Source organism: Eubalaena glacialis, chromosome 4, assembly GCF_028564815.1.
Source record: "Eubalaena glacialis isolate mEubGla1 chromosome 4, mEubGla1.1.hap2.+ XY, whole genome shotgun sequence".
Lineage (NCBI taxonomy): Eukaryota > Metazoa > Chordata > Mammalia > Artiodactyla > Balaenidae > Eubalaena > Eubalaena glacialis.
In genome coordinates this window covers 91,495,415-91,521,774 of record NC_083719.1, presented here as the reverse complement: position 1 = coordinate 91,521,774, position 26,360 = coordinate 91,495,415, and the positions used below count along the sequence as shown (strand labels likewise).

The 26,360-nt window shown below is 35.4% G+C and overlaps 1 protein-coding gene across 1 annotated transcript in view; it reads right to left on the bottom strand.

Moving 5' to 3' along the window:
- The window catches only part of CAMK4 (calcium/calmodulin dependent protein kinase IV), a 216,827-nt gene that overhangs the window by 104,756 nt on the left and 85,711 nt on the right, over positions 1–26,360 (bottom strand). Inside the window, exon 2 of the mRNA XM_061189506.1 lies at positions 2,597–2,675. Within this exon, the coding sequence (XP_061045489.1) occupies positions 2,597–2,675 (79 nt within the window). The remainder of the gene's footprint in view (positions 1–2,596; positions 2,676–26,360) is intronic.

The following is a 26,360-nucleotide window of genomic DNA, read 5'->3' as shown; positions in this document are numbered from 1 at the left end:
ATTGCTGACAGTCACCAGAAGCTAGGAGAGAGGCATGGAACAAATTCTCCATCAGTGCCCTCAGAAGGAATCAACCTTGCCGTCCTGTCCCCTTGATTTCAGACTTCTAGACTTCCAAACTGTAAAAGAATAAATTTTAATTGTTCTAAGCCATCCAGTTTATGGTAGTTTTTTACATCAGCCCTATGCAATTCTTACAGATAGTTGATAGATGATAGACAGACAGATAGATGTAGGTAGATAATCTTTCAAACCTCTTAAGTTTGGGTCTAATCATAAAATGAGGACCCAAGGAATTATCCAGTGAAGTGGTATAGTAGCCCCAAAGTTGTTAGTTGAACCACATAAAATTGTCATTTTTTATAGGTCAAGAATAGTTTAATAGATGCAGTTTTATGTGGCTCAATCTAATAAATAGATTACCCAGATCATTCAAGTTTTCTGAAGCTCACTTTCCCAGTCAAGAGCAGATCTTTAACTGAATTTGCTAGAAGAATACTTTGTTTCCCCTGCATCACTTTTCCTCCATAAATAGATTCTTAGTCTTAAAATAAGATCATAGGCTTCATTCATTTCATTTGGATAAGGAAGTTCTGTCTTCATGACCTATATAGAATTAAACACTGGAGGCAATTTCTCTTTGAGGTTTTGCCTGGTATTCCTCTTGTTTACACATCTCTGGGCATGGTTGATTCTAGGAGACAATGCTGGGAATTCGATCTAATTTATGTTCAAAACTGAGGTTTCTCCAGGGGATTTCTCTCATTCCATTTGGTACAACAGTAACTGTGTTTGACAACATCTGCCTTACTGCATCGCTCTGAAGTTCCATCTGACACTTGGTTCCCGTCCACATTTTCTTCGTGCCTGTCTTCGGAGGAAGATGTTTCCACAACAGAGGTGGAGAAGAGAAGACAGGGAGGGCAAATCAGAGCTTTACTTTCTCAATGAATAAAAGTCATGAACCCACCAAGTGTCTTCACTTATCTCTTATTTCAATTCATCCAAAGATTTTTGACATAAACAAATATTCTCTAAACCAGCCCCTTGTCCTTTGGGATTCTGAGCATTCACAAGTCATTTCTGAATACTCATTTTCCTAGATGTTTATATAGCTAGTGCCTTTCAAAGTTTTCTCAACTATGAAAATAAAATAACCACACACAAATTTTACTGAGAATTTTTTAACCAGCAAGAAATGATACAACCAAGTCCAAAAACATCTCTTGTGTCACTACTGCTAAAGCATGACAATATATTTTCATAAAAAGCAGATGTTTAACAGGAAATTCTATTTCATAAAATTTTAATACTCCTTAGTTCAAATACATTTTATGACTATAAGAAATTGATTTAAGAGAAAACTCCAAAGCTTATCAATCAAAAGCTGCCTCTACATTCTGGAATCATTGGCTACACCAAATAGGAAATCCAGAATAAAGACCTTATTAGGAGCAATTGCCATTTAAACTATTACCTTCTTCAGTTATACTGTTCTTGTTAGTTGAATGGCCTTAAATTCTAACAGATTGTTTGAAAATGTCATTCTACTTCTACTTGACTGAAAACATTGTGCCATTATTCTCTTCTTCATTATATGAGAGTCTAAAATTTCCCTGCGCCAGAAAATACATAAACAGTTGGTGATATTAAGCTGACTTTAGAAAAAAAAAAAATCCCTTGGCCTCAAAGAGGTATTATTTGACTTCAAAAGTTACAGTATGTCTCTCCTCAGCATATGTTACATCTGGGTTTTCAGAAATATATATATTTCACATATTTGTTCACATAAAATTTGAGAAAGGAAGAATTTGCTATAAAAGAATATATTGTCTTTTTGTGGTTTTATAAGGGGAAATAACCTAAGGACAGAAAGTATAAGTAGGGCATTACAATGACAAATATTCTCTGGGGCACAGGGAGTATAAAAATGCCAGTATTACATGCTGGCATTTGTATTTTGAACTCTCACCTTAGCATTTCTTACTTATTGGAGATGAGCATAAGTAACTTTTGCCCCCTCAGCTCACCTACAAGTTTAGGGCAAAAAAAAAAAAATCCGAAAACAAAATCCTTCCTTCTTGTTCAAATACGAACTTCTTTGAGGAGCAGGTTCAGTCCCAGATACATTAGCATTTGCCTGGTTGTACTTTACTGAAGTAAACCCACCATCTGAAAATCAAGTTAGAAGCTGACGACTTCTTTAACAAATGCATCTATTTGTGTTTCATTTAGGTATTTTTAAATAGCAACCTTTTCTAGTATATTAAATTGTGATTGGAGATTATATAAATGTACATATATATCTGAAAACATGACAGGTATACAAAGCAAAGTTTACCTGGCAACTCTAAATGTCTTTCCATTCCATACTTCTCCTCCCCACAACCGTATCTAATTTGAGATCCAGTTGCTTTCAAAGAATCACAATTTCCATCAGAAAACAACCGATTTGGCTGCACTCTCATAATCATGATTCAAATGAGTTAGCTGCACATAGCAGTTCTCTGGTCCTTTTGTCCTTTGAATCAGGGCTCCTGCCTTCTCCAGGTCACAGATCCCTTAGAGATGCTATTATATAATGAAATAAACTTACTGTTTTCTTTAACACTTTGAGAGCATAAGGCTTCTGGGTCCCCTTCTGTTTGCATCTGTATACAATGGATGTAGCACCCCTTGAGGGGGAAAAAGACAAAAAGAAAATGTTATGCTTTGGACAAGAAATTAAGGGGAAAGCTTGAAAATAAGTATGTCTTACAGTTACCCTCATAACTGACAAGTGTTTATAAGTTCTATTATAGGCCTGGCCCAACTGTTGAGAGGATTTTTTTCTCATAACTAAAGATAGTGTGCTAAGATTTTCCTGTCTGCTTTTTTTCTCCTAGCTCAACGCTATACAGGTAACCTGCCTAAGGCTGTTGCCTTCAGTCATCTATGGAGAAAAGTAAGCCTTATGGCTTCAGGGAGAGGGTTTAATTTCAGCACTAGGCTGTAAGGGTCAGGAAAGTCTCCACTACTTGGCAAAGGTGCTGGGGACCCTTGAGAATTTACACCACTTCATTTGGTTCCCTGGCATTCTCCCAGAGCCAATATTAGTCCCATAGAGATACCGGTTCCTTCCTCTTGGTGAATACTGCTACCACTTACTTACATGTGCCTAAAAAAAATGATTATGTGAAATGTCCAGGAGAAAATCCTATTAAAATGGTCAAAGATATACAGAGAAAAAGTAAATTTATCCCTCTATAAAAAACTTGGAGAAGTAGAGAAAGTTTTTTACTTGTAAAGGAGAATGGTAAGAAGAGAATAACTATCTTTATGTATGTGATACATGTGTGAAGTTACTAAAAAGAGAACATTAAAAAGCAGGACATTGTGGTCCTGATGCTTCCTCTCCAGTCATGAGAGCAAGAGAACAAGACAGAGATAAAAAGAGACGGAGCAGGCTTAAGTACAACCTTAGAGAACTTCAGATAAGTTTTAAAATAAGATCAGTTAAGTAAATCTGTCATACTTTGAAGATTAGGCCAAAGGACCTCTCATGATACATTCAGTCCAGTGGTTCTGAAATTCTAAGAAAGAACAAAAGAAATATACAAATCAAGCATATTCCTAGCTACCCATGCACATCAAATTTTTAATAGACCCAGCAAGAGTCAGGAACTGGTGGTGTAAATGTTAATAGGTAAGAACAATTTCAACACATTTTTTTAAAACTGTGGTAAGATATAACATATACACAAAGAAATAAAGAGTTGCAACGGAATAAATGGAGGTAAATATAAAATTCTATTTTCCTTATTTTTAATTGCTCTAAATGATATCTATAAAAAGCAAAAATATTAATTCACTGTGTTTATGGCATATGTAAAAGTAAAATGTATGACAACAATAGCACAAAGAATGGGAGAAGAATTTGAGAAAATACTGTTAAGTCCTTATATTACATGTTAAGTAGTATGATATTATTTAAAAGTAGACTCTGATTAATTAAAGGTGTATATTGTGTAACCTAGGGCAATGAATAAAATAATTTTTAAAAGAAAACAATCAATAATGAAGCTAAAATGGAATAATCAGAAATGAAATGCTGGGGAACAAAACAAAATAAGAGATTAAAAAATAAAACAACTAACAATATGGTGTATTTTAATCCAATCATATAAAAATTACATTAAATGTAAACTTTATAAGCATATCAATTAAAAATAAAGATCATCAGTCACATGCTACAACAGACTCCACTTAATCTTCAGTCTCAATCTGTAGCAATGACCTAAACAAATAATTCTATGTTGTTTTAAGAAAATTTTGTTTATGCTGAAAATCTACCACACTAGGGTACCCTCCAAATTTTCTGTCATATGTAAACTTGTTCAGTCAATGACTTGCTTCTAATAAATGACTCATTACTTCAGGTTCAAAAGAAAAAAAAGTAAAGATCATCAGATTAGACTGAAAAAAATCAAGACCAAACAATACACCATATACAATAAACCAATTTTAAATATAAAGGGTAAATAGCTTAAAAATAAAATGATAGACTAGAGATACTATGCAAACACTAAACAAAAGAAAGCAGGAGTAGCTATATTAATATCATGTCAACCAGACTTCAAAATAAGGATAAAGATGAACACGACTTAATTATTACGAGGTCTATTCCACAAAATGACATAACAAATGTAAATGTGTATGCACCTAACAACAGTGCTTCAAAATACATGAAGCAAAAACTGATAAAACTGAACAGAGAAATAGACAAATCCACAAAAACAGTTGGAGACGTCAACACACCCTCTCAGCAGTTAATAGAGAAAGCAGAAAAATTACCACTGAGGATATGGAGGACATGAACAACATTATCAACTAAACTAAGTTAAATAACATTTAGAAAACACTACACAAAAACAGCAGAATACACTTTCTCTTTGAAGTTAAAAGATTCATATACTTGATCTCCTGACTTAGTATAAAGCTACAGTAATCAAGAGAGTGGTAATGAAGGAAGAATAAACATGTAGACAAATGGAATGGAAAAAAGAATCCAGAAGTAGTTGTACACATATATGGCTAATTGGTTTCTGACAAAGGTAAATAAATAGGCAGTTTGGTGGAGAAAGGACAGTTTCACCAAGTATAAATAGTGCTGGAACAACTGGATACACATATGCAAAAGCAAAAACAAAAAGCCTTTATCCAAGCTCACACTCTGAAAAAATTACTCAAAATGGATCATAAATATACATGTAAAACCTATAATTCTAAAACTTAAAAAAAAGAAGAAAATTTTGTGACCTTTAGTTAGGCAATGATTTCTTACATACACAGCCCAAAGCACAATAATTCAAAGAACAAATAAATAAATTAGACTTCATTTAAATTAAGAATGTCTGCTTTATGAAAGACACAGAGAGGGAGAAAGTTTTTATAATCACATATCTGATAAAGGACTTGTATCTAGAATTAGAAACAAACTCAAAGCCCAATAAAAAGAAAGTAATGCATTTTAAAGATGGGTCAAAGATTTGAATATATACTTCACCAAAGAAAATATATGGATGGCAAAAAGCACAAAGAAAGATGCCCAACATCATTAGTCATTAGGGAAATGAAAATTAAAACCAAAATGAATCACTGCAGAAATCAAAGAGGAAATCAAAAAATACCTAGAAACAAATGATAATGAAAACACAATGACCCAAAACTATGGGATGCAGCAAAAGCAGTTCTAAGAGGGAAGTTTATAGCAATACAATCCTACCTCAAGAAACAAGAAACATCTCAAATAAACAACCTAACTTTACACCTAAAGCAATTAGAGAAAGAAGAAAAAAAACCCCCAAAGTTAGCAGAAGGAAAGAAATCATAAAGATCAGATCAGAAATAAATGAAAAAGAAATGAAGAAAACAATAGCAAAGATCAATAAAACTAAAAGCTGGTTCTTTGAGAAGATAAACAAAATTGATAAACCATCAGCCAGACTCATCAAGAAAAAAAGGGAGAAGACTCAAATCAATAGAATTAGAAATGAAAAAGGAGAAGTAACAACCGACACTGCAGAAATACAAAGGATCATAAGAGATTACTACATGCAACTATATGCCCATAAAATGGACAACCTGGAAGAAATGGACAAATTCTTAGAAAAGCACAACCTTCTGAGACTGAACCAGGAAGAAACATAAAATATAAACAGACCAACCACAAGCACTGAAATTGAGACTGTGATTAAAAATCTTCCAACAAACAAAAGCCTAAGACCAGATAGCTTCACAGGCGAATTCTATCAAAGAGCTAACACCTATCCTTCTCAAAAATCTTCCAAAATATAGAAGAGGGAGGAACACTCCCAAGCACATTCTATGAGGCCACCATCACCCTGATACCAAAACCAGACTAATATGTCACAAAGAAAGAAAACTACAGGCCAATATCACTGATGAACATAGATGCAAAAATCCTCAACAAAATACTAGCAAACAGAATCCAACAGCACATTAAAGGATCATACACCATGATCAAGTGGGGTTTATCCCAGGAATGCAAGGATTCTTCAATATACACAAATCAATCAATGTGATACACCATATTAACAAACTGATGGATAAAAACCATATGATAATCTCAATAGATGCAGAAAAAGCTTTCGACAAAATTCAACACCCATTTATGATAAAAACCCTCTAGAAAGTAGGCATACAGGGAACTTATCTCAACAAAATATAGGCCATATATGACAAACCAAAGCCAACATCATTCTCAATGGTGAAAAACTGAAACCATTTCCACTAAGATCAGGAACAAGACAAGGTTGCCCACTCTCACCACTATTATTCAACATAGTTTGGGAAGTTTTAGCCACAGCAATCAGAGAAGAAAAAGACATAAAAGGAATACAAATCAGAAAAGAAGAAGTAAAACTGTCACTGTTTGCAGATGACATGATACTATATGTAGAGAATCCTAAAGATGCCACCAGAAAACTACTCTAGCTAATCAATGAATCTGGTAAAGTAGCAGGATACAAAATTAATGTACAGAAATCTCTTGCATTCCTATACACTAATGATGAAAAATCTGAAAGTGAAATTAAGGAAACACTCCCATTTACCACTGCAACAAAAAGAATAAGATACCTAGGAATAAACCTACCTAAGGAGACAAAAGACCTGTATGCAGAAAACTATAAGACACTGATGAAAGAAATTAAAGATGATACAAATAGATGGAGAGGTATACCATGTTCTTGGATTGGAAGAATCAATAATGTGATAATGACTATACTACCCAAAGCAATCTACAGATTCAATGCAATCCCTATCAAACTACCACTGGCATTTTTCACAGAACTAGAACAAAAAATTTCACAATTTGTATGGAAACACAAAAGACCCCGAATAGCCAAAGCAATCTTGAGAAGGAAAAACGGAGCTGGAGGAATCAGGCTCCCTGACTTCAGACTGTACTACAAAGCTACAGTAATCAAGACAGTATGGTACTGGCACAAAAACAGAAATATAGATCAATGGAACAGGATAGAAAGCCCAGAGATAAACCTACGCACATATGGTCACCTTATCTTTGACAAAGGAGGCAAGAATATACAATGGAGAAAAGACAGCCTCTTCAATAAGTGGTGCTGGGAAAACTGGACAGCTACATGTAAAAGAATGAAATTAGAACACTTCCTAACACCATACACAAAAATAAACTCAAAATGGATTAAAGACCTAAATGTAAGGCCAGACACTATCAAACTCTTAGAGGAAAACAAAGGCAGAACACTCTATGACATAAATCACAGCAAGATCCTTTTTGACCCACCTCCTAGAGAAATGGAAATAAAAACAAAAATAAATGAATGGGACCTAATGAAACTTAAAAGCTTTTGCACAGCAAAGGAAACCATAAAGAAGACGAAAAGACAACCCTCAGAATGGGAGAAAATATTTGCAAATGAAGCAACTGACAAAGGATTAATCTCCAAAATATACAAGCAGCTCATGCAGCTCAATATCAAAAAAACAAACAACCCAGTCCAAAAATGGGCAGAAAACCTAAATAGACATTTCTGCAAAGAAGATATACAGATAGCCAGCAAACACATGAAAGAATGCTCAACATCTAAATAATCATTAGAGAAATGCAAATCAAAAGTACAAATAGGTTGTCACTTCACACCAGTCAGAATGGCCATCATCAAAAAAATCTACAAACAATAAATGCTGGAGAGGGTGTGGAGAAAAGGGAACCCTCTTGCACTGTTGGTGGGAATGTAAATTGATACAGCCACTATGGAGAACGGTATGGAGGTTCCTTAAAAAACTAAAAATAGAACTACCATATGACCCAGCAATCCCACTACTGGGCATATATCCTGAGAAATACATAATTCAAAAAGAGTCATGTACCACAATGTTCATTGCAGCTCTATTTACAATAGCCAGGACATGGAAGCAACTTAAGTGTCTGCCGACAGATGAATGGATAAAGAAGATGTGGCATATATATACAATGGAATATTACTCAGCCATAAAAAGAAACGAAATTGAGTTATTTGTAGCAAGGTGGATGGACCTAGAGTCTGTCACACAGAATGAAGTAAGTCAGAAAGAGAAAAACAAATACTGTATGCTAACACATATACATGGAATGTAAAAAAAAAAAAAATGTTATGAAGAACCTAGGTGCAGGACAGGAATAAAGATGCAGAAGTAGAGAATGGACTTGAGGACACGGGGAGGGGGAATGGTAAGCTGGGACGAAGTGAGAGAGTGGCATGGACTTATATATACTACCAAATGTAAAATAGATAGCTAGTTGGAAGCAGCCACATAGCACAGGGAGGACAGCTCGGTGCTTTGTGACCACCTAGAGGGGTGGGATAGGGAGGGTGGGAGGGAGATGCAAGAGGGAAGAGATATGGGGATATATGTATATGTATAGCTGATTCACTTTGTTATAAAGCAGAAACTAATACACCATTGTAAAGCAATTATACTCCAATAAGAATGTTAAAAAGAAAACAAAAACAAAAAACAGAATAAAACCACAATGAGATACAACTACACTCGTATTGGAATGTCTAAGAAAAGAGAGAGAGAGAGGCAATACCATGGCTGGCAAGGATGCAGAGCAAGTGAAATTTATACACTGCTGGAAGGAATGCAAAATGATACAGCCACTTTGGAAAACAGCTTGGCTGTTTCTTATAAAATTGAGAATACCATACCATTGAAAGCTATGTTCACTCACAAACTTGAACATTAATCTTTACAGCAGCTTGTCAGTAATCAGGAAACACTACAAACAACTCCCATATCCCTCAACTGAGAAATGAGTAGAATACTCATAAATAAAAAGGAATGAACTAGGATACACACAATAACTTGGATGATTCTCTAACATAGTATCCTAAGTGAAAGAAGCCAGGCTCAAAAGGATGTATATTGTACTCCACTTGTATAATATTCTTGCAAAGGTAAGACTGTAGGGACAGAAAATAGATCAGTGGCTAAGAAGTGGGGGAGGGACTGACTACAAGTGAGTATGGGAGAATTTCCTAGCATAATGAAATTGTTCTATATCTTGACTGTGGTGGTTTTTACATAACTATATACATTTGTCAAAATAGGTAGAACTGTGCAATAGAACAGGTGAAATTTATAATTATATAATTATATAATTTAGAGTTATACCTTAATAAAAATACAGTAAAAAACCTTTCCAAGAAAACCATATTGTTCAAAAGTAAGATTAAAAAACCACAGTACCAAAATGTAGCCTATAACACTCAACTTATTCTATTTTCATTTAATGGCAACTGGTGAAATAAAAAAAAAAAAAGAAAGAAAATAAAAAAGAGAAAATAAAGGGAAGTGATTTGCAAACATTGAAGAAAACTAAAAATTTAATTTTTATACCAATTGAAAAATTAATATTATTCAAGAATTCATGTAAAAGAAAATATATTAAATAGCATCCATTCCTTAATTTCCTTATCACATTAAATTAACCTATCAATAATTTCAATATATAAATCATTACCATAACAACAGCTTTCAAAGAAATTTTAACAAAATACATTCTTGTCTGAACAACCTCAAGATACAAGTATGCTAGAAATAACTTAAAGTTTTTTTAATTTTTAATTTTTGTGTATGAAGAATCCATTAAGAATGTCCAATTTATTTTGTTAAGTAATAGTCTTGTTAATATTAATAGAACTTTTAATTTTTTCCCAGCTATACTGAGATATAATTGACACATAACAGTGTGTAAGTTTAAGGTGTACAATGTAATGATTTGATATAAATAGGTATTGCAAAATTTATACCACAATATAATTAGTTAATATATCCATCACCTCACATAGTTACAATTTTAGAAATAACTTTTTAAAGGATGCAAAGATCAAATTAAAAGAATAGAACAGCCCAAACAAACTTATATGAAAATAACACCTCAGTAATTTAATCTGTATTCTTTGCTGAAATTAAACAATTAATTTAAATCATTTAATGTCTGTAAATATAATTTTAGAAAGAAACCACACTTTCACTATGTTTATATAAAAATAAAAATATTTTTTATATTAACAGTAAATTTTTAATACATAAAGAAGTTTTTGTTAAAGTGTTGTATCTACATTTCAAAGGAAATTGTATAAAGAGAGAATCGCCATAAAATTTCCTGAGATATAAAGTAAGCAAGAAGATTACAATAGAGGATTTTATATTCATGGAGTTATTCAACTGGAAAAATATTCACTACTCATTTCTATTCATTTATAACATATTCTTTAACAAAAAGGCCAAAGAATATAGAAATTATTTTGGTTACAATTTTTTTTTTCTATAATTTTGATGAGAAAGTCAATACTTTTTTGGAGTCTGGGCCTAACTTCCACTTTCACATTAGTTTTCTTTAAAGAAATTCTGTAACAAAATCACTTTTTAAATACAGCCTTGTCTAATATGGTTGATAATTTTTAAAAAAGTTAAAAGCAAGAAGTTAAAAATGTCAACTACCATGTTTCACTGCAGAGAAAGAGAAGGTAGTCAAACCTACAACATGTTTGTAAAATCATTTATCGTATGTGTATATGATAACCATAATACTAGGTATACATCGGATGAATGGATAAAGAAGATGTGGCACATATATACAATGGAATATTACTCAGCCATAAAAAGAAATGAAATGGAGGTGTTTGTAATGAGGTGGATGGAGTTAGAGTCTGTCATACAGAGTGAAGTAAGTCAGAAAGAGAAAAACAAATACAGTATGCTAACACATATATATGGAATCTAAGGAAAAAAAAAAAAAAAAAAGAGGTCATGAAGAACCTAGTGGCAAGATGGGAATAAAGACACAGACCTACTAGAGAATGGACTTGAGGATATGGGGAGGGGGAGGGGTGAGATGTGACAGGGTGAGAGAGTGTCATGGACATATATACACTACCAAATGTAAAATAGATAACTAGTGGGAAGCAGCCGCATAGCACAGGGAGATCAGCTCGGGGCTTTGTGACCACCTAGAGGGGTGGGATAGGGAGGGTGGGAGGGAGGGAGATGCAAGAGGGAAGAGATATGGCAACATATGTATATGTGTAACTGATTCACTTTGTTGTAAAGCAGAAGCTAGCACACCATTGTAAAGCAATTATACTTCAATAAAGATGTTTAAAAAAAAAAAAATACTAGGTATATGCTATTATATACACATACTATATATAGTATATATATATATATATAGTGCATATACATAGTGTATATATATAGTGTGTGTGTGTGTGTGTATATATATATATATATATATATATATATATATATATATAAAATGCACACACATACACCATTACCCTGTAAAGCTGTGAAGAAGCACTTCATGTTGGTACCTAGCACTGTGTCCAAACTTATAAATATGGGGGAAAAGCACCAGATATAATGTTTGCCTGAAGGCATTTCAAGCAGAGTCCCTTGCTACCACATTTAGGACTATTTAGTACAGAAAAGGGGGTTGTTTATCCTACTGCTCACCTTTACAGGCTCCTCATGGTCAACACTTAGGGGACAACTATCAAAAATGTTTTTCATCTCTCTTATAACACAGGTTTTTTTCTTTTCTTTTCTTTATAATCTTTATTTCTTTTCTTTATAATCTTTTTACTCTTCCCTTTTCTCTTTTTTCTTCTATTAAAAAAACAAGATTGGGCTTCCCTGGTGGCGCAGTGGTTGAGAATCTGCCTGCCAATGCAGGGGACACGGGTTCGAGCCCTGGTCCCGGAAGATCCCACATGCCGCGGAGCAACTGGGCCCGTGAGCCACAACTGCTGAGCCTGCGCGTCTGGAGCCTGTGCTCCGCAACAAAAGAGTCCGCGATAGTGAGAGGCCCGCGCACCGCGATGAAGAGTGGCCCCCGCTTGCCGCAACTAGAGAAAGCCCTCGCACAGAAACGAAGACCCAACACAGCCAAAAATAAAATAAGTAAATAAATTAAAAAAAAAAAACAAAAAAAACAAGATTGGCTAAAGATTGGTTTAATTTTTCCCTTCAAAAGAAATCCAAGTGCATTGACATAACTGTCCACCCACTGGCTGAGAGATAGATATTCAAATGCATTCAAAGGGCCAGGCAGAGGTCAATCTGCTTCAAAATGGAAGCAGGAAGTCCGAAGTCTGGATTCACATCAGTGTTTTAGGGAATTAGGATGATTGTGCAATGTTAAGACAATTTATAATCACTGGCATTCTCCCATCAAGGGAGGTTATAAATCAGAGACTGGCTTTCTGGAGGAGGACCTAGTGGGACATTTGTGACTGGGTTGAAGCAATAGAGCTTGGCTTCCTTTGGCACCAAACATAAAACTTGCTTTTTGGAAATGCAAGAGAACTTCAGGTATGGAATCTCTTAAGATATAGAAGTCTGGAAGGACTGTTGACTACTCTGTTGTTTGGCCCCAGCTGTATCTTTGTAATGACATGCTTCACAGCCATGTAAAATGGTCTTTGCTAAGGATATTAGACCTCATAGGTTATTTTTTTAATTAATTAATTTATTTTTGGCTGTGTTGGGTCTTCGTTGCTGCACGCGGATTTCTCTAGTTGTGGCGAACGGGGGCTACCCTTCGTTGCGGTGCATGGGCTTCTCATTGCAGTGGCTTCTCTTGTTGCAGAGCATGGGCTCTAGGCACGCTGGCTTCAGTAGCTGTGGCGCACGGGCTCAGTAGTTGTGGTTCGCAGGCTTAGTAGTTGTGGCTCATGGGCTTAATTGCTCCACAGCACGTGGGATCTTCCCAGACCAGGGATCGAACCCGTGTCCCCTGCATTGGCAGGCGGATTCTTAACCATTGCACCACCAGGGAAGTCGTAGGCCTCATAAGTTATTAAAGACTTTCACCTTTTTTTTTTTTTAATGGGAGGAGTCTTGAAATGGAACCAAAGAGTCTTGTTACCTTTTTCTGATGTTGAAGGTGCTTGGTTAAAGAATATAGTTATGTCAAAATATTAACCATTTCTAAACATTTCAATGCATTTATTTCTTGTTCTTCTGTTTGTTTTTACATTTGATTTTTAAATTTTTTATTTCCAAGGTGTGTATGTGTGTGCAGAAAAGATCCTCCTAATGTTCATTATGAAAAGGTTTAAGAGCAAAGATGTGATTTATAAGAACTGTCAATCAGATGTTGAAAATGTGTGTGCGACTCTGTATAGCACTGTATTTCTTCCACATGATTGACTTGCTATTATTTAACAAGCCTATTCTTTTCACTGATTTTGATTAGATGAATTATTAAAGAAGACTGGTTATAACCTCAAAATTGATTCTTCTTGGGGGTGAAAGTAGAGTCATATTCAGGAACAGGAGGCTGAAAAGTCAAAGTCTTTGAGTGTTTAATGTCAGCATACATCTGGCTCCATTCCAGAGACAGTTTTTCATTGTTTCATTCTCTATCTCTGTCAGCTGCAACTCCTCAATGTTCTTCAAGTGTTTCAAGATAAGCTTGAAAAGGTTATCCATATTGCTATTTGTTTTTTGTTTCATTGGTTCTTTGTTCCTTTTTCTAGATTTTACTGCTGTCCTTTGGATTCAGGCAACCATAAATAAATAAATTAATTAATTAAAATGGAGATTTCTTTAAAAAAAAAAAGGTCTTAATACTGTTGGCCATCAGTATCAATTATTCACTTTTTATGAGGACTTTATTTTTCTTTTCTCTTTGAATGGGTGCGTGCACATGCATGCAGCACACAAAGAATTGATTTTCCAATCAACCATTTAATGCCACAATACATTTGAGGACAGCTATGGCTCTTCTTTTTCCACATCTACCCTCCATTGCCAGTCCCATTTTCTTCTATTCCATATCGTCTACTATATTTAATACATATCCATCTAATCCAACTTCCACACCTTCACTTAAGCTTGTTAACATCAAATGCAATATGTACTATTGTTTTCGTATACTATTTATCATAATTTTTTTGGCTTTATTGAGATGTAATTGAGATATTACATTGTGTAAGGTTAAGGTGTACAGCATGTTGATCTGATACAAGTACATATTGTGAAATGACTATCACAGTTGTGTTAGTCAACACTTCCATCATCACCTCACATAATTATTTCTGTGGTGAGAACATTCAAGATACATTCTTTTTTTAAAATTTTTATTTATTTATTTATGGCTGTGTTGGGTCTTCGTTTCTGTGCGAGGGCTTTCTCTAGTTGCGGCAAGCGGGGGCCACTCTTCATCACGGTGCGTGGGCCTCTCACTATCGCGGCCTCTCTTGTTGTGGAGAACAGGCTCCAGACGCGCAGGCTCAGTAGTTGTGGCTCACGGGCCTAGTCGCTCCGCGGCATGTGGGATCTTCCCAGACCAGGGCTCGAACCCGTGTCCCCTGCATTGGCAGGCAGATTCTCAACCACTGCGCCACCAGGGAAGCCCCCAAGATACATTCTTTTAGCAACTTTCAAGTATATAATACAGTATTTATTGTTAACTATAATCACCATGCTGTACATTAGATCCCCAGAACTTATTTACTTTGTAACTGGAAGTTTGTACCCATTGACCTACATCTCCCCGTAACCCCCATCTCCCAGCCTCTGACAATCACCATTCTACTCTATTTCTACGAGTTTGGCTTTTTTATATTCCACATATAAGTGATATCACATAGTATTTGTCTTCCTCTGTCTGACATTTCACTTAGCATAATGCCCTCAAGGTCCATTCATGTTGTCACAAATGGAAGGATGTTCTTTCTCATTACTGAATTTCATATATATATATATATATATATATATATATATATACACATACACACACACACACACAAACACACACACACACCTGTTGATGGACACTTAGGTTGTTTCCATACCTTGGTTATTGTGAATAATGCTGCAGTGAACATAGGAGTGCAGATATCTTTTTGAGATACTGGTTTAGTTTCCTTGGATATATACCCAGAAGTGATATTGCTGGATTATATAGTTCTATTTTTAATTTTTTGAGGATCCTCCATATTGTTTCTATAGAGGCTGCACCAATTTACATTCCCATCAACATAAAGTTTCCCTTTTCTCCATATTCTCACCAACACTTATCTCTTGTCTTCTTGATGACAGCCATTCTAACAGGTGCGAGATGATATCTCATTGTGGTTTTGATTTGCATTTTCCCAGATGATTAGAGATGTTGAGCATCATTTCATGTACCTATTGGCCATCTGGATGTCTCCTTTGGAAAAATGTCTATTTGGTTCCTCTGCCCATTTTTTAATCAGATTGTTTTTCACCTTTTAATGGCAGTATTTAGTTCATTTACATTTAATATTACTAGTGATAAGATTGGGTTTAAGTCATCCATATTGCTATTTGTTTTTTGTTTCATTGGTTCTTTGTTCCTTTTTCTACATTTTACTGCTGTCCTTTGGATTGAGTATTTTAGTATTTTCAGTATCTATTTTATCACCTCTCTTGGCCTTTAAGGTATACCTCATTATTTTGTTAATAGTTGTTCTCAGGATTACAGTATACATCTTTAACTTATCATAGTCGGCTCATAGCTAATACTGTAAAATACAAGAACCTCAAAACAGTAATTCCATTAACTACCTTCCCTTCTTTCTCTATTCTTTAGTTATTGTTTTTGTATATTTTACTTCTGCAATGATTTTATTTTGCTTCAAATGACTAGTTTTTTAAAAGATATTAAGGGAAGGGTGAAAACTATTTTATATTACCTATATTCTTCTATTTCCAATCTGAATTTCTGTCTGGTATTATTTCCTTTCAGCCCAAAGAACTTCCTTTAGCATTGCTCGTAGTTCATGTGCACTGATAGTAGATATGCCCGGTGTTCATTTATTTTTAAATGTCTTTATTTTACTCTCATTTTTGAGAGATATTTTCACTAGATACAGAATTCTGAAGTGACATTTTTTTTTTCCAGAACTTAAAAGGTGTTGTTCCATTATCTTCTGCCCTGTTTTTTTTCTGATGAGGTATTAGCTGTAATTTATATCACTGTTCTCTGTATATATCATATCATCTTCAGTTGCTTTAAAGATTTTTCCATTTATCTTTGTTTTTTGGCTTTAGACTATATGCCTAGGTTTGGTTTTCTGTTCATTTATTATGCTTGCTGCTCAATGAGCTTCTTAAATCTGCAACGTTCTTCACCACATTTGACAAATGTTTGCCCATTATTTCTTTAAACATTTTTCTCCGGCCCAATTCTTTCTCTCCTCTTCCTCTGGGACACATATTATGTGCATAATAGCCTTCTGGATATTTTCCCACAAGTTATTGGGACACTGTTCTTTTTTTACCAATTGTTTTTTTCTCTATTCTTCAAATTGGATTTCTATTGATTGTCTTCAAGTTCACTGACTCTTTCTTCTGCAGCCTCCAATCCACTCTTAAGCCTATGGATTTTTAATTTCATGTGATGTGCTTTTCAATTCTAAAATTTCCGTTAGGCTCTTTTTTATAGTTTGCATTTCTGTGCTGAGATACCCCATATGTATACTCATTATGCCCAACTTGTTGTTTCACGTTCCTGACTGTATGTACCACAGTTGCTTTATACTCCTCCTCTGCTTATTCCAACATCTGGGTCATCTCCAAGTCTGTTTTATTAACTGCTCTTCTCCCTTGATTATGGGTCTAATTTCCTCCTTTTCTGAACATCTAGTATTCTTTGATTGTGTAATAGACATTTAAAAATGATACACATTAGGTAGTCTGGATTATATTATCTTGTTTTAAAGAGAGTTGACTTTTTTTAGTGGCAGGCAGTTATACTGTTGACAAATCTTTCTGATCCTGTCAAGTTTGGTTTTATTTGTTATTAGAACAGATCAATTTGGGTTTTTCTTGGTCCATAATCATGGCCCTTGCTCAAGGGTATGATCTTTACTCATAAAGGTAAGGTACAAACTTTTTGAAGTCTCAACCAAATATCTGAGGTGCTCAGTGAAGTCTCTCCACCCTGGCTTGGCCAGAGACCCAGTGTCTTCTAAGAGTACATGCCTATCCTTCCTTTTGATATCTCTGTTAGCTCTCAACCCATCCACAGGAGCACACTGCTCGTGCTTACTCTCATAAAGTCTCACCATACATCATCCCCAGTTAGAGAGCCAAGATGAAAATGGCCTTGTGATTTGGCCTCACTCACCTTGTGATTTCCTTCTCTCAGGGTTCAAAGCCCTGTGCTGCCCATTATTTAATGCCTGAAAACAACTGTCTCATGCATTATGTCCAAATAGTTTTTGGAACTGTAAGTGTAGTATCTTGTACTCCATTATTTCCAGAGCAGAACTCCTCCTTACAGTCTTAATTTTTATCACCTTATTAAGTTAATATGAGACATTATTATTGTAAAGGAGAAAATATATTTATTCTTTATGCATTTATTAATAGTACATTACAAATGTTGACAAAGCTTTGATTGAAGGAGATTAGCAAATGATAAATCTATAAGGGCAGAATTAAGAAATTTCCCTTTGGCATTCCCAGAAGCTTTTTAAACATCAACAGTTTCTGTTACTGCTTCTGGAGAAAAAAGGAATTTTGAGGCATGAGATATAATTTTCTTATGTCAAAACACTGTGCCTAAGAATTTTTCCTGTTGAATAGATGATCAAACAGGCATATTTTAGGACAAAATAACTAACTCATTTTAGATCACAGGCCTTGAGACTACCCCCAATGCCACTTCTAAAAGACTTTTGCGGCTGAAAGCTGTACCAGATGGCTGATACAAACAAGGAAGAGATTTCATCTCTCCCAGCTGTGACTTAGTTTGTCTCTGGCATTTAGCTATGTCTAGCATTTAATGTTATGAAAATGTAAGGATTAGAAATCAGTATGATCACTCCTTTAACAAGAGGCTTAGCAGAGGCAAGGCTGGTAGCTTATTTAGCACACAGATACGTTTGTTTGGCCTGCACAGGGTTTTTTAAAAAATGTCGAATATCTTGCCAACATTTAAATATTGAGAGATTTCATCAAAAAATTCAGATTTCCAGTTTCTCTTGAATCTGGCAACACTAATTTTTAATTTGGGTCCAGTAGTAGTTGGTAGAGCCAGAGAAGCAACTGTCTTTTAGAAATGGCTTGTGGTCCCCTTACCTTTATACATTTATACCACCTCCCAGCTCCTATGGCATACATTTGCCTCCTTCAATCTAATAACATTCAGGAAGTAGGAATAGTTGGCAACCAAAGCAGATAAATGTTTAAAAGCTCCTTTCCAGAGATGTAGGTGGGATTATCAATTCCTAGAACTTATTCCATTTCTCCACTTTAACACTCAGTTTAGTGGTTAGAAGTGCATTATTATTATTCCATTTCACTGTATTAAAAACACCATTGATTTTAAGAGGCATCATTATGCTTTGATCACTAAAAAAAAAAGAAAAGCTCCTACCATTTAACTATGATATCCCATGGACTGAAAGCTGCATCTTGATTGCAGAGATGTGAAAATGTGAAAGATTATGCATATGAATATGATTAATAAAATGCTTTCTAGTTTACAGATCAATTTCACTTTCTTCATAATTTCCATTCTCAATGCCATAACCTCTTAAATAGGCTCCAGGCCTCTAGTCTCACTCCTCTTCAGTCCTCCTCCATTCAACTAGTAGGACTATCTTTCTAGAACAGAAATCAGACCATGTCTGTCCTCTACGCTCCAGTTTCCTTAGCATGTCATGTGAGACCACACCCTACCTTGGCTTTCTCTTTTCTGGTCTCACCTTCTCTTGCCCCTACTTTTGTTTCTAGCAATACCAAATTCACTGAGTCTTTGAGCATGCTGTCTTTTTTGTTTAAATCACCTCTTCCGAACTTTCTGGTTAATTAGATTTTAGTCATTCTTTAATTCAGCACAGTCACAGCCTCTTATGGGAGACCTTCTTTGGTACACATACCCATCCTTTTCATTCCATTCTGGGGCCATCTGAAATTAGTTTGGTCTGCTTCTGCACCTACCTACTATTTGCCTTGTGAGTTATTCACATGCATGCATGCATGCCTGTCTAGACCAGAGCTTGCAAATGGCCAGTTCATAAGTTGATTCCACCCTTCACAGACACATTCTGCCTACAAAATGTTTAGACAATTTTTGTAATTAGATGTCTACATTAAAAATAGGGACTTTTCACATTTTAAGAAAACTAAGTCCCTAGAAACATGGGACTAGCATTTCTGGATAACTACAACCAGCTGAAGCTGACAGAGGCTGCCCCATCCAGAGTAGACATACTTTCTACAGTGTATCAGGGAATCCATCAGTCCCCCTGGTTTTTTAAATGTCTTTTCACTTGTTTACAATACAGCCCTGGCCTCTATAAGCATCAGAGTTTACAACTTTGGGTGTGAACTGTGAACTCCTTGACATAAGGGCGTATCTTACTGATCTGTGTATCCTGGTGCCTAGCACAGAGCCTGGCATATATAGTTGGAGTTCAAAAAATATTTTATATATTGAATTGAATAATCCGATATGATAATTACAACAGTCTAGCAAAGAGGCAAGGTAGGTATCATGATTCACAGTTGATAAAGACACTACAGTTTGGAAAGTCAACTCTTGCTCAAAAAGACATAGTCCACAAGAGGCAGAGCTGAGGCCAAACCCAAATCTCTACTCCATGTCTTAGGATTTCTTACAAAGACACACAGTCTTGTGTGGTTTTCTACCTGGTGAGGTCACGAAACCTCAATATTTTTTCTATTGATAAATTAATCTCCACATCCTCTGTATCCCCACCACTACAAAACTTATCACGCATTGCTTTGTATGACAGTTCACTGTGTATGTCCCCCCAATGTGACTTGAGGTTGAAGGCCTGTGACCAGCCAGTGCCTTTCATGTAGTAGACCTGCAATAGTGGCTTGGAGAATTTAAAGGAATTGAATGAATAAGTCTCTATTCTCTATTATTTCTATCATAACAATGCCTTAAATCCTATATGAAAGGAGGGAAGGAAAAAATGAAGGGAAGAAGGAAAGAAGGAAGACTATTGTTATAAAAGAAGAAAAATAAGCATGCAAACAAGAGTTCACTTATACCTAGTTACTGTTTCCCATTTTTATCAACAGTATTTGTCATGATAAAACTGATAAGTTCATATCGTTTCCCATCCATTTAGTATTTAAAAGCGTTAATCACATCATTGTCATATTTACTCTTTCAGATGCTTGTATTTGTTTCCACCAGGTCATAGCCACCTCTCTGTTAATGTATCACGTGTTTCTTTCATTAATGCCAAATGTTTTGTTCCATTAGTGACATTTCGTGACAATTTAAAAGTCAATCTTACAATTAGAAGTAACACTGCTCTTCTGGACAGTGTTGTCTGAGTTGAATTGACTCTGACTGATAGCAGAGCTTGATATTCCCAGTTTGTTGGGGTCCCCCCACAAAAAACCATAATGTCTTCTTCCCTCTTCCCTTTAGGTGATAAAGTTCAGATGGGAATAAAATAAGTGTCATTCACAGCTATGTTAAGGCAATTAACCCTAAAGGAGTCTTATGCTCCATAAACAGTACTAAGTAAGCCTCTCTGACTCAACCCAGAAAACAGGAACCACACTTAGGTTTTACTACCTGACAACTTCTGGGCTTGACACAGGTATGTGGATCATAGGAATAGTGAATTCAGCTAGCCATATACTTTGTCAACTTTAAATCCAAATATGGAAAGCTTGATCATTTTTCTTAGGGCTATTACTTAGTAAGTCATTTAAGTACTGTATTGTCAGATAAGTATTGTACTTCCTCCTAATGCATTTACTAAATTAAGTAATATACCTACATAAACCAACCATTACTCTTTTATAATTATCTTCTTATCATAAATAGAGAGCTAGGGTTTGAAAGGATTAAGTAGCTTGTGTAAACTGAATTAAGTAGTTTAGTTCTCTCTGCATGTAGTACAAATCTGCCTTTCTTTCTTACCTACCTATCTTCATACATTCTATTAAAAGGTATCCTTTCAATACTTTTTTTAAAAAAAATAAATTTATTTATTGATTTTTGGCAGCGTTGGGTCTTTATTGCTGCGCGTGGGCTTTTTCTAGCTGCGGCGAGCGGGGGCTGCTCTTCGTTGCGGTGCCCGGGCTTCTCATTGCAGTGGCTTCTCCTGTTGTGGAGCACAGGCTCTAGGAGCACGGGCTTCAGTAGTTGTGGCGCACGGGCTTAGTTGCTCCGCAGCATGTGGGATCTTCCCGGACCAAGGCTCGAACCCGTGTCCCTTGCATTGGCACCAGATTCTTAAACACTGCACCACCAGGGAAGTCTCAATCCTTTCAATACTTTTTATGCTTTTTCTTATATTATTCCACTAGTTTTAGGGTTCTGGGTTCTACATTTATTTAAAAGGAAAATGTAATTTTGCATTCAGACAATACAGTGCACCTTGTTCAAAAATTGTTAAGAATTGCAAAATGGTGACAGCAAAGCATTAAACCAAGTGCAAAGACCCCAAATAGCCAAAACAATCTTAAGAAAGAACAAAGCTGGAAGTATCACACTCCTTGATTTCAAACTATACTACAAAGCTATAATAATCAAAGCAAAGTATGGTACTGCCATGAAAACAGACACATAGATCAATGGAACAGAATAAAGAGCCCAGAGATAAACCCATGCATTTATATCAATCTATGACAAAGGAGGCAAGAATATACAGTGGAGAAAAGACAGTCTCTTAAAAAATTTGAGCTGGGAAAACTGGACAGAGATGCAAAAGAACAAAACTGGACCACTATCTTACACTATATATAAAAATAAATTCAAAATGGACTAAAGACTTAAATGTGAGATATGAAACCATAAAATTCCTAGAAGAAAACATAGGCAGTAAGCTCTTTGACATAGGCCTCAGTGATATTTTTTTGGATCTGCCGCCTCAAGCAAGGGCAACAAGAGCAAAAATAAAACATGGACTACCTCAAACCAAAAAGCTTTTACACAGCAAAGGAAACCATCCACAAAATGAAAAGGCAACCTACTGAATGGGAGAAGATATTTTCAAATCATATACCTGATAAGGGGTTTAATATCCATAATATATAAATAACTTATACAATTTAATGTCCAAAACCAAACAACCTGATTAAAAAATTAGCAGAGGGTCTGAATAGACTTTTTTTCCAAAGAAGATATAAAGATGGCCAATAGGCACATGAAAAGATGATCAATGTCACTAATTATCAGGGAAATGCAAGTGAAAACCACAATGAGATATCACTGCACACCTGTCAGAATGGCTATTATCAAAAACACAACAAATAACAAGAGTTGGTGAGGATGTGGAGAAAAGGGAACCCTAGTACACGTTGGTAGGAATATAAATTTGTACACCCACTGTGAAAAACAGTATGGAGGTTCCTCAAAAAACTAAAAATAGAACCACCATATGATCTGGCAACTCCACTTCTGGGTATATATCCAAAAAAAAATTTAAAAAGTAACTTGAAAAGATATATATATCCCAATGTTCACTGTAGTATTATTTACAATAGTGAAGATATGGAAGCAACCTAAGTGTCCTTCGATAGATCAATGGATAAAGAAGATGTGATGTGTATATGTGTAAATGTATGTGTGTGTGTGTGTGATATGTGGTGTGTATATGCACACAATGAAATATTATTCAGCAATAAAAAAGAATGAAATCTTGCCATTTGTGACCACATGAATGGACCTACAGCATGTTATGCTAAGTGAAATAAGTCAGATAAAGATAAAATACTGTATGATTTCACTTGCATGTGGAACCTAAAAATCAAAACAAATGAACAAACATAACAAAACAGAAACAGACTCATAGATACAGAGAACAAACTGGTGGTTGTCAGAGGGGAGGGTGGTTGAGGGCTGGACAAAGTAAGTGAAGAGGATTAAGAGGCACAAACTTCCAGTTACAAAATAAATAAGTCATGGGGAGGTGATGCACAGCATAGAGAATGTAGTCAATAATATTGTGATAACTTTGTATGGTGACAGATGGTAACTAGGCTTACTATGGTGATCAAAGCAAAATGTATATAAATATTGAATCACTATGATGTACACCTGAAACTAATACGATATTATTTGTCAGTTATACTTCAATAAATAAAAGGACAAAAACAAGGGTAGAGTTCTTGTGAATTGGAACCTGTGTGATTGTACAGCTCACATGTCCATGAAGGTGGCCCTCACCAGATGCAAATCATTTGGCCTCCTTGACCCTCAGATTGTTCATCTACAAATGTGGCATAATCACACCTGCCTTGTCCCTCTCATGGATGTTGTAAGGATCACATGAGATAAGTTCAAATGCTTTGTAGGCTCCAAAACACTTTAAAATATATGTTTGTTTTACAAAGTTATTGGTTGATGCACATTTTTTTTTCATTTACTTAAGAAATATTATAGAACACTTCCAACAGGCTTAAGTTTGAAACAAATGAGTATTGTTTATTTCCCTCTGAAAACACAAATTCTTTCTTAAAACAACAGGCTTTACCAAGATTTTACACCGATTATATACTTTGGGAACAATAACATATCCCTTGAAACAGGGATAGATGAATAGATGTACCTAAGTACAAATGGATTCCTTGAAACTAAATTGAACTGTTTCAAATCACTATGTCATGGGACTCTGAAATTTTACATTCATTTTCTGACACATCCAGTCTCTTCATCAGCCAGCCCTCAGCTTTACAATTCCCCCACCCCACCCCAACCTGCCTAGTTTCTGGGTAGAAGATCTCCTAGCATGTTATCTTATCAAATGCATTAATAGGCTCTATTTATTCTTTCTTGCTGAAATAAGAATTTGTGAAGAGGGAAGCCTGAGGTCTCCTCAATTCTGAGCTCTTTGCCTTTTTGTCAGGATGTCCTATCTTGCGGGAAGATGCTTTTTTTTCTTCTTCTTCTTTTTAAATGTCTCTTCAGTAATTTTCCTGCATTTTGCTTTTGGGTCAAAAGCAAAGGAGACAAACTTAAACCAGCTAGAAATTTCAGAATGAATTCCTATACGTTCTTGATCCTCAAAACAAAGAACACGCCAGGATCCAATGACAAAATTTACTCAATTTTTAGTGTGAAGGTAAAATATCTTCACTTTTTGTTCTGGTCTTTGTTCTTACTCGGTCTTCCAGGGAACATTTAAATAGTTATGAAACAGATTAGAATATTGCCATTCCGATCCCTGAAAATGTAATATTAATTGAAATTATAGATTCCTTGTTCCCAGTGATTTAACAATGCCGCTAAAACATTGAGACACTACAGGCTCTGTACCCTTTTTTCTTGTAGTAATACAACCAAAATGTAACATAACTATTTTTAAAACAAGTAATTTAAACAAATAATGTAGTTCTCCACTTGAACACGACCTTATCTATGACTGTAGATGAGCCTTCTCTGTGCATCTTCATGTACTTACCTCAGGATCCATTTAGAGCTAAGGGTCTAGCCCTCAGAGCTGGAGGAAAATCAATCACTCAATTTATATCAGAGGCTCAGAGTTAAAAGAAAAGCCACTTGGTGTCCTAATCTTCAAAGAAAAAGTAAAGAAAAAGGAGGTTACAACTCAAAGTGTGTTTCCAAGTGTCAGATTGGGCCTCCTGGGCAAGTCTGTGGCGTGGGACTAGATGGCTGAGAACAGCTAAGTGGGACAGTGGCGATCACAAAGTATCCCAAACTGAAATCACAAAGGCTGGCCACAGAAAAGGACTGAGCAGATGCTTTATCTTCCCCAGGGAACTGGTGACATCTCCTGTCCGTTCTGTGGAGTGGGATGGCCAAGGGAGGATGGGAAAAAGGAATTAGAGTATTAGGTCACATGCCAGGGCACTGATGCAATTAGAAATGATTGGAAATCCCTTGGGAGAATGTCAATTTCCTCTTTATTATTGGTAATGTTTGCTTAGGGTCATGAAATAATTTGAGTTGGTCTAAAATGCAATCTTTAATGGCTAAAATGTAGTGGTCTATTCTGTTTCCTGCATTAATTAGAAATGGCATCTAATTATTGCTTAATGAGCCAAACAAAATAAGTTCCTTTGTGCTCTCCTTAACTTTAATCCGAGACAGCCTGAGCTGCTTCCTGAAGAAAGCAGTAAAGCATGTATAACTTATACAGACAAAACAGATTCTGTTTATGGCATTGCAGACCCTTGCAATCATTCAGGTGACGATCAAAATTATCTAGTAGCAGAAGCTGCCACTGGCTGCAGATGGAAAAATTGAGCCCTTTCAACAAAACATTGTTGAATTTGTCTAAACATTGCCAAACAGAAAATTGTTTTTTCTAAGCTAACTTTTATTTAGCTCCCCCTATGCACATTGAGAGAAAAGAATTAGTGAGTTTAAGAATTAGCGGAAAAGAAATAAGAATGAGGTAAGAATGTTTCTTCATATGTAAACAATGGACATCATAATCCTCAACAAATAAGGTTGTCTTGAGGATTAAATTAGATATTTTATGTGAAAGATCCTAGCACAGTGTCAGGTGCATAAATGGAGCTAAATGAATTTTAATTTCCTCCTTTTCCCCTTAGTGTATCTGATATCAGAATCTCAAGTGAAGACTAACCTAGTCAGATAGACACAGACTCATTAATAAATGACATTCCCTGTTCTGTTCACCACCTCAATGTTATCATTTCAAATTAACCTGAACAAATCAATACTCATTAAATTGCACAAGGCAAATAGTCCTTAAATTAAAGTAGCTCACTGTTTCTATCCCTTATCAATTGAAAAACTAATGCTAGCAAAAGTTTCTAATTATCTGGGCAAACAGTGACCTTTCCCTTTGACCACTGATTTT